The 14,356-nt window shown below is 40.7% G+C and overlaps 1 protein-coding gene across 6 annotated transcripts in view; it reads left to right on the plus strand.

Moving 5' to 3' along the window:
• The window catches only part of myo16 (myosin XVI), a 149,958-nt gene that overhangs the window by 117,417 nt on the left and 18,185 nt on the right, over positions 1–14,356 (plus strand). For all 6 annotated transcript variants that reach the window (XM_034693375.1, XM_034693379.1, XM_034693376.1 and 3 more), the window contains exons 27-30: positions 285–490; positions 10,371–10,473; positions 11,137–11,233; positions 11,336–11,609. In XM_034693375.1, coding sequence (XP_034549266.1) covers positions 285–490; positions 10,371–10,473; positions 11,137–11,233; positions 11,336–11,609 — 680 coding nt within the window. The remainder of the gene's footprint in view (positions 1–284; positions 491–10,370; positions 10,474–11,136; positions 11,234–11,335; positions 11,610–14,356) is intronic.

Consider the following 14,356-nt stretch of genomic DNA (forward strand, 5'->3'; position numbering starts at 1 on the left):
GCTTGGAAGAAAAGCTGCCTCAAACTCACACACCCAAAGAGCAAAGAACTCTTTGTGCTGTTGTTTCCTCCAGAGGCAAAAACACACCCCTAAAAAATCAGACCACTTCTTTTCTGAAAAAAAAACAACGTGATCTCACTCTAATCACTGTGGCCTGAAAAAACAGGTTACGACATCAAAGGAAGAAGACAGAGAGCTCTTCCTTCCTTTCTTCAGTGCTGACTGTACAGCAACGCAAACACTAATAAATATCATCTTCTTTGTTCTTTCCCCGTCTTCCACAGAACTCACTGTCAGAGCTGATCAGTAAGCTGCAGGCCTGCACACCTCACTTTGTGGAGTGTGTGCGCCCCAATGCCAGCGGTCAACCAGACAGCTTTGACAGCTTCCATGTGTCCACCCAGCTGCAATACATCGGAGTGCTGGAGATGGTGCGCGTGATCCGTTATGGATACCCCGTCCGCCTGTCCTTCCCAGGCTTCCTCAGCAGGTCAGTTTCCAAGCATGTTGCATAATTAAGAACACTCATCCTCTGATGTTTCCCGTCTCTGTCTGCTGATTCAGTCGCAGCACAGACTCTTCCTCTCCTGTAAACCAAAGGGCTTGAAGATGATGGATCGCTCTTTTATTTTTTCATTCTTTATCACTGATCCCAGTTACACTCTCAGCAGGTCACTGTGATCACTCTGTCTACAACGACAGTGTGAGCTAAAAGCTTGATGATGCTTTTTTTCTACATCTGCAAACGATGTAAGAGTATACACTGTGCAGGATCACTGCTCATGTGCACACTGACACATAAACGCAAGTCACTGAAGCACAAACTGACCTGGAGTTGCTTTTTAAGAGTATGATTGGAGTCTATAACAGCTGATGGATGGCACTATCACATTTCCCATGTCAGCCCGACACACATGCACTCATCATCTGGTGTGTAAGGTCTTCTTGTCCAACACTCGTACATTAGTAATGTTTTTGCCCTGTTACTTGTCATAAAGCAGAAAGAAAACCATGTTTCTGTCACATCCCTTCTCTCTCATGTCTTCTCACGTTCTATCCCTCTTAGTTTGTCCGTTTGTCTCAATCCTTTTCTTCCTGTTGCTCCGATTCCTAGAACCACAGGAATACTGAGAGGATTTAGCTCTGACCCTGTCTTTCTCTCCTTCTCTCGCATCCTCAGCCTGTCTCCTGGTCTCGCTCACTCCCTCTCTCTCTTTCCCTCTCTCCTGTTTTTTGAGGATAAAGGGATTAACATGTACATTCCTGCCTGATAATAAGAGAGGACAAAGCTGGTCACATGACCTCCCCAAAAGTTTCCACTACCCTGCTGTAAACATCATCACATCACCTCTCACACACACACACACACACACACACACACACACACACACACACACACACACACACACACACACACACACACACACACACTAAAGAAAATTAATTATATTAAGATCCTGTTTATTCCTTTCATCACTGCCTTCAATTTCACAATTCAAATGCTGAAGAATGAGTGCGTCTTTGGCTTTCAGTCTTGTGTGGAAAAACTTGAGGAGTGATATCTAGAGGATTTTAATGTAGCACTTGACCAACAAAGGAAAATGTACTGAAAAGAAAGTAGCTTCCAAAGCTGTAGAGCTTTATGAAAACTGTTTAAGTATGCTGCATTGATTGAAGTAACTGAACTCTGTTGCTTCATATTTTCTGGTTCAAACATACGCCCAATAAAATGTATAAGTGAAGCTGAGATAAAGGCTTTTATTGAAGAAAACCTGAACATGGAATTCAATCAGGAGAACCAGGCTCGTGTCAAATGATGAAGTGAATCCAATATAGATTGGAGCATTGTCGAACTATAAGCTGCCAGGCTCCTTTGTGTTTTTGATGGATATTCCTCATGGAGCCGACGCCCCCCTTGTTCAATCTGTAATTGAAAGAGTCCTGAGAGGGTTTGGTGAAAGCTCTTTTTGAAGCCACATGTGTGAGAGCAGACAGTGTATGAATACAAGTCAGTGTCCTATAGTTTTAGACAGCCATGTGTTCTGAGATAACGTCTTTGATAGCGATGAATGTGACAAGCAGATAACAGAGCGTCACAACGCGCAGCTGGTCGCCTGGAATTGGAAACTTAACTGTTGTTTGGTGGAGTATAAACAGAAGGGTTTGAGGGTAATGGCATGCATATTTTCCAAAGCGGCAGGCTTTGGTGTTTAAAGATGAAGCTGGGCGCAGGCTTGGCCTAATGGTTAAGTCGCATACCCATTTGATTCCAGCCTGCTGCCTCTTTCTTGCATGTCATTCCCCACTTTCTCCCAGTTTCCTCCTCTATCCACTGTCCTGTCCTCTCCAAATAAAGGTGTAAACCCACCCCCTCAAAAAAGTGCAAATAATGCAGATACTGAAGTGTCCACTTGAGGCTGTCTCCAAAAGCCAATGCAAATGTTAAAATGCACATCTCTGCAGCAGAATTCAACACGTTCCAAACATTGCTCTTTTCTCTACTTGCACACACTTCCTGGTGGTTATGCACAAATTCACTCAATTAATTTCAAATCAGATAACTATTAATCTCTATAGGGGAAATTTGTATGGAGCTGCCTGTCTGTCTAAGAATGCCATAGATAAAACAATGACATACAGACAACTAGACTTTAAAGCTCCTGTGAGGCGTTTTCAGCTGGTTATAAAAAAGCCTGAAATTTAAACTGATGTCTCTTTATGAGCTACAAAAGCAAACGGGACCATAAACAAGAGGTTTGATTATTTGTATATGATTATTTTTAATGTGTGAAAAGGCAGCAGCAGGGTAGGTGTCACAAGATGTGATTAACAGCTTAGTGATTCAAAATAGCATTTTCCATGGCCAAAGCTAATCAATTAACATTACCTTAACATTTAACAGACAAAATAATCACTGACCATTTGTAAAGTTTCTCACAGGAGCTTTAAATATGAAGTAATGTATAAAATAGGATTTGCATAATTAAGAATGAGGTCGGCAGGCGGGTGTGTTGTTGCTAATTGCAAGGAGGCTTAACATCTGCCCCAACTGAAGCTCTTTGCACATGTTAAGGTTTACCAGAAGTAAGACTGAGTCCTCATTTCAAACAGGGTGACCGCTATTGTGAGGCTTCATAGCACTCCTTTGAAATCAATGGGTGATGCCACTGTGACTAACTTCATGTTTTATACAGTATATGGTATTTCCAGAGTTTACAGTAGACTTTTTTTTTTCTGCCGGTAACATCCCAGAATTCGGGCCTTATAGAACAACTATTGGACATAAGCTATGAGTAGCCATCTCTTTGACCGTTAACCTACATTTACCAGCAAAGAAATACAATAAAAGACACCTGCCTTTTTTTTATTTAGTCCTCCATTGTTGCCGACTTGAGAGGATCTTCAGTCATAAAGGATGGGTGATAGTTTAATGGTAGCAAGCTTTTTACTTAACACTTTGTGCTTCATGACTGTCACCATGAGCTGTAGCATTAGACACACTGCTGAGGCAGGTAAGGTGAGCCCTAATCCTCCGATCCTCCTCATGTAACAGCTGTTGAATGAAAACATGGTTCAAAGCGAGACTCGTTTATGTGAATACTGAGGGAAAATGAAAATTAACAAACAATCTTTAAGAGGGTAGATAATGATCCAATGTCTGAGTCCAATATTAATAATGAATATCCACATTGTATGTCATGCATATTTCCAAACTGTTTATCTGCTGCTGTGAGTCCATGAAGGCAGCATATTGATTCCATTGGAGTTCTGAGAGTTCAGCATCAAACTGGAAACATCTTTTGATAAGGGTTAAATCTTTTTGCCTGAAGCTTGTTAAAATACTGTTTAGACGGTCTACTGCTTCCAGCCAGTACAATGTTTGGACAGCAGGCTCAGTCCAATCTATACAGGCGATGCTCTTCTACATCCAAGGGATTACTGGGAAATGAGCAGACCAGCGTCTGAAGGCAGAATTTGTTATTCAACTCATCTCTTTCTGCAAGTGGATCAATTTTTATCCAAATTTATGGACTAGAATCTTTGAATGTTTGAAGTGAATCCTGAAGAAGACATGTAAAAGCAGGCAGTGCTCCATCCACCCTGGCATTAACTTCTGGAACATGATGTTCTTCTCACCATCTGCACTGCTCTTGTTCTGTAACTGCATGAAAAAAATGATAGATCTGCTGCAGGAGCCCAGACTGGGGATGGTGACTTGAGAAGGGAGATCATGAATGAAACGTTCTTCCTCTCATAGATACATTTAGATTGCAGAGCGTTCACAGACATAAAGTGTGGTATTTTCGTCAGTCAGCCACTTATAATGGCTTCTACTGTGATTGTTAAACGTCTCACAGAGGATTCATTCAACATAGTCTTGTTTGGCTCGTTACTTGGTGCACCCTGATGGTGTGCTGCAGCATGCAATCCTTCTTTGCCTTCTCTGTGGTCCCGCTGATATGTTGTTGCGCTGTTATTACTTGATCTAGGTCTGCATGATATGAGGAGAATATACTCTGTGCAATATCATTCTTAAATTCTGTGACAACAGTACTAACTGCAATCAGAAAACATCTATCCATCCATTGTCTGCCACCACTTATCCCGTTCGAGGTTGCAGGGGTGCTGGGGCTCCCAGCTGTCATTGGGCACAAGCTGGAAATGTCGCCAGTCCATCACAGGGCTAACATATAGAGACAAAAATCCATGCACACACTCAGCATGTTTTTGGACTGTGGGAGGAAGAACCCTGAGAGAACCCACGCATACATGAGGACTACATGCAAACTGCACATAGAAAGGCACCTGCCCAGCCAGGAAGCTTCTTGCTGTGAGGCAACAGGGCTAACCACTGCACCGTGCAGCCTAATCAGTAAACATAAAACGTTCATACCTGTGTCAGTGACATGTTTCTACCATAGACTGTAAAATTAATGGACGTAGCATCTGTGACGTCACCCATCTGTTTCTGAAGCGCTGTTTTGAAGCTGATCGTCAGCAGGAGCCATATTGGAAATGCTGAACTCAACCTAACTGCTGTCGAGCTAGTGTGACGTAAAGAGGTGGGCTTTGAGCCTCCTAGCCAACAGCTACAGTGTTCCTGCCTGTCAATCAAGTCAGCTGTCCCTCTAATAATGGAAACTTGCAATCTTAATATCTTCGTTATGAAACGATTCACCTCCTGTACAGTGTGTGCCGATCAAGAAATTAGCTATTCAGACTACACTCGTTTTCTGAACCAGGCTGTAAACATGTTTATTTCTGCTGTAAAGATCAGCTTTTTTTTAATTGCTGTGTATGTGGTTTCCGGTATTTCGAGAGCCAGCCTCAAGCGACACTCGAGAAACTGCAGTTTTTCACACTTCGGCATTGGCTTCAATTCTCACAGCAGGAGGTTGCTAGGTTTCTTCTGAATCCAAATTAATCATAACACCTTTTTTTTAATAATGTTTAATTAGCATCAGTCAATCAGAGAGGGTGTCCAATCCAACAATTAAAACATATGCAATCAATTAACAATAGTACTAATTAGAAAGTATGATGAATAATAGAGGAATTCATAATAATACATTTGTCTGTATATGCTGAAACATCCAGCCTACGCAGATAGTGTTGAAACAGTTTCAGGAGCTTAATACAATTTTTCCACCTGCATTTTACTGCCGATGCTAACCTAAAATGGTGGGTTTTGACATTTAGAACAGAGAACGAGACTTTAGTGCTAGCATACAGATTTTAAGAACAGATATTTACCATCAAAAGGTTTCAGCACACCCCTCCAAAAAACAGTTCTGTTGAAGGGAAGACATGTTCCTTCTGTCTTTGCATCGACGAAGAGAAAATGTATTACAATTAAATGACTTTTTATGAAAACACAACTCATATTTTCAATCATCACTGAAAAAGTGATTACATTTCTGTTCTACTTTACTCAGTTGTACGTTCCTCACCACCTCTGGTTTATGTACATTGTGCTCTGTGTTCTTGTCCTCCTTTGTTCTTACAAACTGTCATTTTGAGTGCCTTTCCCCGACATGTGTCTATGTTTTTTGTGTTTATGCGTTAAAGCTATGCTTCATTTAAGTGGCCGTCACTCACAAAGACACCAGTCAGCTCTCCTCAACTGCCATTCATATCTCTCTCTCTCTCTCTCTCCCTCTCTCCCTCTCTCCTGCGTTGGTTCAACAGAGACAGAGCCGATGAATGAACACAGCCTTTGCTATGAAGGAAGCTGCTGCAGGGTGGGGGCGGATTACGACGCTTCATCACAGAGCTCTTTTCACTCAATTTCTCATTCTTCCCCTGCATGCCCTCTCCTAAAAAATGTTTCTTTTTTTCCTTTCATCTTAAGATTATTTTTTCTTCCAGTTCCTATCATTTTTTATTTATTTCCTCTTCTCCGCCTCTTCCATTCAGTGTTTATCCGTCCTCTCTTTCTGTGTGTTTCTCTAACATGCACACACAATATCTCAATTCCATCCCATCTCTAATTCTTTTTTCTCTTCATTGAGAACAGGCCCTGGTCCTTGACTAATCAAATTGACAGGCCTATAAATCAACTGTTAATCTTGAGGTTGCTATTCTTGTGGACACAAACACACACTTACACTCTGGGACCATGCGGCCCACTTCACTAAGTCATAGTGGTCCCCTGAAGCAAATTACATGAGTGTCCACGTAACAGGAGTGATTTACGAGGAAATCTATTTTACTGTTGCTTTTATTTGTCTTTTATGATACGCTGCGTGTTTTGTGTCCAGGTTTATTTTCTGCCAAAGTGTAAGGTCAAACGCTCCCATTTGAACCTTGATTCTGTAAATCTCAGCCCTCCATGTGCGCTGTTTTCTTCACTTCTTCATTGTTACAAATTAAATGAGAAAGAGGCATCAGTATTCATAGAGAACATCACAAACCCAGCTCAAAAGTGTAAAGGTCATGTTTCTTATATGGCCACTTCCAAGTGGACACTCGTTATCTCGCACTGATGGATGCACTCACACATTTGTAGACTATTAAGGTAGCTACAGGAGAATATCCATCATTCTGACCGAGCACTGAATGATGAAAGTCCATGACTTAACAAAGCCAGAATGCTTGGAGGATGTTGCAAATGAACGTTGTTCTGATGAATATGAGCAGCTGTGAACAGGAAGTGAGTGGTTTAAATACCAGCTGTGTTGCCTTTACTGCCTCTGTGATGCTCAATAACAGGAGTAACTGATGGCCCGTTGGTCACAGGGAGCCACATTAGCGTCCTACAGCCCTCCATTTAAACTCTTATCAAAAGCCTTATTTCACTTCTTTAAGTCCACATGAAGCCCCCCTGGGTCTTGTTAAAGCCAGGACCATCGATGGTTTTCATATCCTCATAGGGGAGGTCATGGGTTTACAGAGTTCCTTTGTGTTTTATGGGCCCGGTGGGACAGCGTGTGCTGTCTGCGGGACTGCTGTGTCCATACAGAGAGAGGGTGAGGGAGAGTTCAGACAGACCCTGCTCCTGCAAATCAAACATATCCTACATTCACATGCCCTCACTTACTCACTATTGACAACACAAGTGGTTTATGCCTCTACCATCTGCTTGTTATATTTCCCTCATCATAGGTATGACATCATCAGCTGGGCTCTAATTGATGGCAGAAGACTCTGAATACCCCCATACCTACTGAAAAAATGTACTGACCAATAGATTGAAAGTTTGTTTGCTGGGTTTTTTTGGGGGGAGGTTGCTTTGGTGATTCTTACCTCATTAACCTCATTTTTTATCATGATTTATTTTTAGAGATGTGCATTTTCATTGTAGCCCTGATATTCATCAGTTTCCAACACAAGCTAATCATAGCTGCCTTCAGCCTGTGGACTGAAAATCAAATTTAAATTCTTATCACATTCTTACACAGTCATTTCAATACACTGCTATTGGGCATAGTAAACAAAGCATTTGAATTATGTGGAAGGTACTGGCTGTGAAATATTCAACTCAACTCAGCTTTATTTTTAGAGCACCTTTTACACATACAAGAATGCAGCCCAAAGTGCTTCAAAAAAGAACAAAGGGACAGAAAACAACAGAAATGGGTAAAATAATAAAGACATCATAATTTAAAAAATGAATAAATAAATAAAATGAATACATTTAAAATAATAAAATAAGTAAGTGTAGAAAGTAAAATTAAAAATCAGTTAACATTTTTAAAAAATTATATATAAAAAAAAAAATATATATATATATATATATATATATATATATATATAATAATGCAGTCCAGGGCTAAAAATAAATGACTTCAAATTAAAAGCCAGATTAAGGCTGTCACTATATCAGATTTTCACCTTATGATTTCATCATTTCAAAATGGTAGCCCAAAAAAATTCACTGTAGCACTATTATTGTAATGTTTATGAAGAACTTAGATAAGCAAACAATGCTGTCAGTCAAATTAAGGATGACAAGACAAGGGTGGTACAATCCATTACTATTAAACTGTACTAATAAGTGCAACAAACTGACTAACATGTCATCATCTGCTAATGTTCAAAGATATGTTTTATCCATTTCACCAGCCCAGTGAAAAAAACTTCTAAGTATATGAAAACTCACTGTCTTCTTCTGCGTGTCATTCTGAGTCACAGATTGTCATTTTAACAAAATCCAAAAACCTCCAAAACTTGCTAAGAAACCATTTTTGGGTGCATGTACAATACCTTGCTTTCTTCTGTCATCTCCTCCAACATGATTTGTGCTGCAGCAGTAGGCACACACTGTGTTAAATCTAGCTAGCTAGTCTTCTTCTGCTGCTGCTTCTTCATCACCTTCCCTCCGTTTTATGGACCCTGCTATGAACCGATTAGTTAAACAGTATTACTGTTTGGTGTTCCTGTAGGATTATATGTAGCACAATATCAATATTTCACCTTTTTAAAAAAGACAGTTATCGTCACCACTGATATATTGCAACCACCTAATTTAAACATATTTAAAGTTATTTTTCAGGCATTTTTGCCTTTTATTAGAGAGGACAGCCGAAAAACGACAGGAAATGTGGGGAATAGAAGTTGGGTGGTGACATGTAGTATAGGGTCAGGGCCAAGTGGCACCCTCCGTTCTCAAACTATGAAGCCCATGTGGAAGTGTTCCATTTGAGGCTGGCTGCAGAAACACCGGAAACCACATAGACACCAATTCAAAAAAGACGACCTTTGCAGCATTAATAAACATGTTTACAGCCTGGTTCAAGAAACGGCTTGGCCCTACGTAGTTAACCTCTCTATCGGCACACACTGTACAGGGGGAATTCTTTGTAACGCAACAGTTCAAAAGATATTAAGATTACAATTTTTTGCCCAAATAAGGACATGACTGACTTGACTCGCGGTCGGGAACACATAGCTGTTGGCTATGAGGCTCAAACTCCGCCTCTTTACGTCACAATATGCCTGGTTGAGTTCCACATTTCCAATATGGCTGCCACCGTCGATAGGCTTCAAAACAGCGCTCAGGAACAGATGGGTGATGTCACGGATACTACGTCCATTATTTATACAGTCTATGGTCAGGGCCAGGAGTCAAACCAGTGACTGCTGTGACATGGACTGTAGCCTCAGTGCATGGGTTGCACTTAAACCACCAGGCCAGTGGGTGACTCCTATGAGTACATTTTTACCTCATAAAAGCAGCAGAGGATCATTACACGTCGGTACTTATTGAAATGTCAATATGAAAAATGATTGTAATGATTCCAAAGATAACCACCTTTATGATTGATTATATCATTATTTTTCTAGTTACTTGTCGCGTTTTTGTGTGATTTATCAAAAATTGTACCTGACAGTGTGAAGTATGCACACTTTGTCTTCTCTGAAAAAAGCCTGTAGTATTTACCTTGTTAGTCCTTCTGTTGTAAACAAAGTGCAGCGTTTATTACATGTTTTGTTTTAGATATACAACCTTGACTTCACATGTTTGTTCATGAAAGGACAACATTAGTGATGTTCTTTGTGTTTGGGGCCATGTGCCAGCTTCTCTCCCTCCTTGACACACACCACATAAATCTGCACCTATGAATATATGAACTATATATTTTTGTGATTGCATTCTGTGTCAACATTTTTCCTCCAAGCCCACCCCCCACCGCTGTCCTAGTCACAAACAAACCACTGTCTCCATCCAGCTTGACCATTCATAGTAACGGTTGCCCGGGGCAACACCAATGGGAACAGATGCTGTTTGGCTCGGCTGCCATATGACCCTACTGACCTTTGCACCCATTGTTTTTTTGAAACACAGGGGTTCCACTCTCTGAATTTTTAAATTCTGTGTTTTAAGATCAGCCTCCCTTATGTTCTCTGTTTCTCCCTTTGTGTCTCAGATATAAAGACCTCGTGATCCCAACTTTGGGGGACAAGAAGAAACTGTCACCAGAGGAGAGATGTCGTTCAGTTCTGCAACAGTCCAAACTCCAAGGATGGCAGGTGTGTGTGTTGCGTGTGTGTGCATCTACGTATTTGCCTCTTTTTCTGTCTTCATCAGTAACAAAAGATTTGCCAAATGACTTAATCCCTGACCCTCTGTTTGAGAGATCCCGTGGAATCTTTGACAACTCGTTCCAGCTGTCTCACCTCATCATCATTCACCTCACACACACAAACACACACAGCAGTATAATCCACTCCACCCCCTTCTATGTTCTGTCTGCCAGACTGCTGTTGTGTCTGAGTGTGTGACCCCACAGGTCACATCAGCTCCTGCCTCGCACACGCACACACACTCCTCAACAATGCCCAGCAGACACCTTTCTCATACACACACACAACTCCTACAAGTCGGCAGTGCTGGAATGAATAGTCTGTGGAAGTATGTCGCCTCAGCAGCTCTGTGCACCTGGTATAAAGTGACCTCAGCGGACCCCTCTAATACCCTCCTAAGCCTAGGAAGTGAAAGCATTGTCCATATGCAAACCCCACAGCCTGCCCACACCCCACCCACACATTATCGTACATTTCCCATCGCTCAACCAGCAAGTCACAGTGTTCTGAGGTTTCCAAGAGAAGACAGCATCACTACGTCTGCTAGCAGAAGAAAATGATTAAGTGTTCAACAATGCTTTTGCCTGATTTGATAACTTGTGTTTGTAGATGGGCAGCAGTAAAGTGTTTCTGAGGTACTGGCAGGCAGACCAGCTCAACGACCGCTGCTACCAGCTGCATAAAAAGATCATCACCTGTCAGAAAGGTAATGTCCAAAAACGATCAACATGTAGGCTTTTTATTTTTTGTCGCGTATGCCCCTAATTTGTCCGTCTTCCTCTCCCTTCTGCACTTCCTCTATTCCCAGTTGTGCGTGGTTGGCTAGCCAGACAGCGCGTACACTGCAAGCTGTCACTGCAGCAGAAAGAGGAGGGCAGCCTTCAGCGTTTCCTGCAGGGGGCAGAAGACATGGGGCTGCAAACCTACGACCAGCTGGTCATCCAAAATGCATCAGATATTGCGCGGGAGAGTGACCGCCTGCGCTGCCACGGTAGCAGCCTTCTCAACACCCTTTGCAACAGCCCGCCGCTCGGTGAGAGGCCCGAGCCGGTGGGCAAGGAAGAGGATCAACCTGTCAGGAGGTAAAGATGCAAACACAGACAGATAACAACAGATAATGGAAGAACAACTAGGACAGCAAATAGAGGTGACTGTGTCATACACCACAGATCTTCTGAATTTGGCAAATCAGCCCTCTCTATTAGAGCAACAACTGCTTGGAACTCATTATTGAGTAAAATCAGAGAGTGCTGCAGTTTGCTGAATTTAAGTCCAGGATGAAATCATGGCTAAAATCAGACCAATCATGTACTCATCACACTTAAATATAATGACCTTCATAGTGTAGTGTTTTTAGCTATTTATATTTTATCATTGTGTTGATAGTTTTGATGTAAATGTACCCCTGTTGTTTTATAGTAGTTATGTATTATTGTGTAGCTGTTTTAAATTATGTATTATTTGTTTTTAACAGAGGCATCGCCTCTGTCTCCTGCCCAGGGACTACAGATTTAAATTAGCTGCTAGCTAACTCTGGCACAAGTAAATGGCTGTACACTGTCCCTGTTGAAATAAACAAATAAATAAATAAGATAAGATAAGATAAGATAGTCCTTTATTCGTCCCACAACAGGGAAATTTAAGTGTCACAGCAGCAAAGTAGACAGTGCAAAGGCTATAAAGCAAACAAGAGCCTATAAAATACAATTATTAAAATAATTATAATTTTTTCTTTACTCAGACTGCAAAGTGAAGCTGCATGAGTAAGAAAGACGTGTCATAGCCACATATGCAGCTGATTGTTAAGTCTAAGTGTTGCTACTGATTACCTAAAATGAGAGCTTATATTACTCAGTTGTGCAATTCATAGTAATAATAAAAGTGACTGCAGGATTATTAAAACCTGGAAAATAAACAAATGTGGTGTCATTCACAGGATTTATGACTTTAAGAGGGTATCATGTGCCTTCATTAATGGAAGTGTGTGTGTGTGTGTGTGTGTGTGTGTGTGTGTGTGTGTGTGTGTGTGTGGGTGTGTGTGTGTGTGTGTGTGCGTGTGCGTGTGTGTGTGTGTGTGTGTGTGTGTGTGTGTGTGCTCATTTAAGTGCATATGTGAACCGTTGTATATTTGTCCATGTGTTTAGTGATTAATGATGTCATTGTATCCCTTTATGCTGTGGGCTTTTAATTGTTGGTTTCATGATGGATAGTCAGATAATGAGCGCCGTGTTATCAGATTGTATTAGTATTGTGTTGCTCCTGTGGAACGCTATCCTTATCTCCACATCACTTCATTGTAATGTAACATGTGACGCCAGGAGAATGAGGAATTACCCATGAGGGGCTGAGTTAGAAATGCTTTTTTAAAAAAGGTAATCTGAAGCTCATTAGAGATGATGCTAAATTAATAGCCAGTGTTATGAGATGTCGCTCTCATCATCTTTTAAAAAACAGTCATGAATACAGCTCCTGCATCGAAGCACAGGAACACCTTTACATGTGATATATTTTTTGTGTATAGTAAATAGGTTTCTTATGTTAAAATCATCTGCATTGGAAACTTTGAGTTTTACTATTGTTACATCATTTTTACTTTTAATTCAGGTAGCAATGATTAGCCACAAAAATATGCTATGTTCTCCAAGTTTTCTGATTAAATGATCAGTGTTCTGCCAGTTCACACTAAAATTGAGCAAGCTCAAAGTCCAGTTCATACAAACTAAAATGATCTAGTTCACATTCAAAGTTCTTTTTAAGAAAATTTGAACTAAGTTCATGTTCATTTTTTTTAGCTGCACCTGTAGGCCATTATTTTTCAGTAGAGCCTCCTGTGTCTCAGTCACCAGTACGCAGTCCTAGACATTTCCTGTACTGCATAAATTACTGTATTCCACCATAGAACATTTGAATACAGTAGAAATATAATAGCAGACATATTTTAAGTCTAAAAGCCAGGAAAATCCCAATAAAGACAGGGAAAAAATCAGCAGCTGTGATAACTTAGAAACACAATCTGTCATCTGAATATTTGACAAAAGGATCTGACTTTAACACCCTTAAAACCTTTAACATTTTAACACCCAATGCACAGGGAAAATCCCCTAAAATATAAAAGCTAAGGGTAAGGAAACACTGAACAAACAAACACTAAAAGTGAACTATTCCTCATTCTCAAAAAGCTGCACCTCTCCAAAATCAAAATAATAAAAACTTTTATTTATATAGCACCTTTAAAAAAAACATCAACAAAGTGCTTTGAAAAACAAAGCATGACAGAATTCAGGAGGATGACAGAATACACCTTTAACAGGAAGGGAGAAGTGTAGAAAAGCTAAAAAGAAGAGGTACAAAAAAAAAAAAAAAGCATTAAAGGACAATAAAAAGATTTTAAGAAGAAGAAGACAGTTTTTACCAGTTTTTAGCCCATTTGGATCTGTCGTGATTCATTCATAAGACTCCATAAAATGTTCACAATGACTGTCCAGTGCATTAAATCTGACTTTGGCTACTGTAAACACAGCACTCGTTAAGTCTTGATATCTCTCGGATCCTTCCGGGATGTGAGATGTCATTCAGTGCTATGCTCACGTTCCCGTTCATGAGTTGCAAACTGAGCCGTTCAGATCACCATTCACCAAAATATGAGTACGTTCAAAGACGTGTTCGTTTTAGCACGTTCACGCATAACGCCGGGAATGATGAAATATATTTTTAACATATGATTTTATTCACGGTTGAGTGGCTGTGGCTCAGTGGTTGAGTTGGTCGTCTATCAATTGGAAGTTTGGCGGTTCGATCCTGGCTCCTGCTGTTGTTCAGCGATGTGTGA

Source organism: Notolabrus celidotus, chromosome 10, assembly GCF_009762535.1.
Source record: "Notolabrus celidotus isolate fNotCel1 chromosome 10, fNotCel1.pri, whole genome shotgun sequence".
NCBI lineage: Eukaryota > Metazoa > Chordata > Actinopteri > Labriformes > Labridae > Notolabrus > Notolabrus celidotus.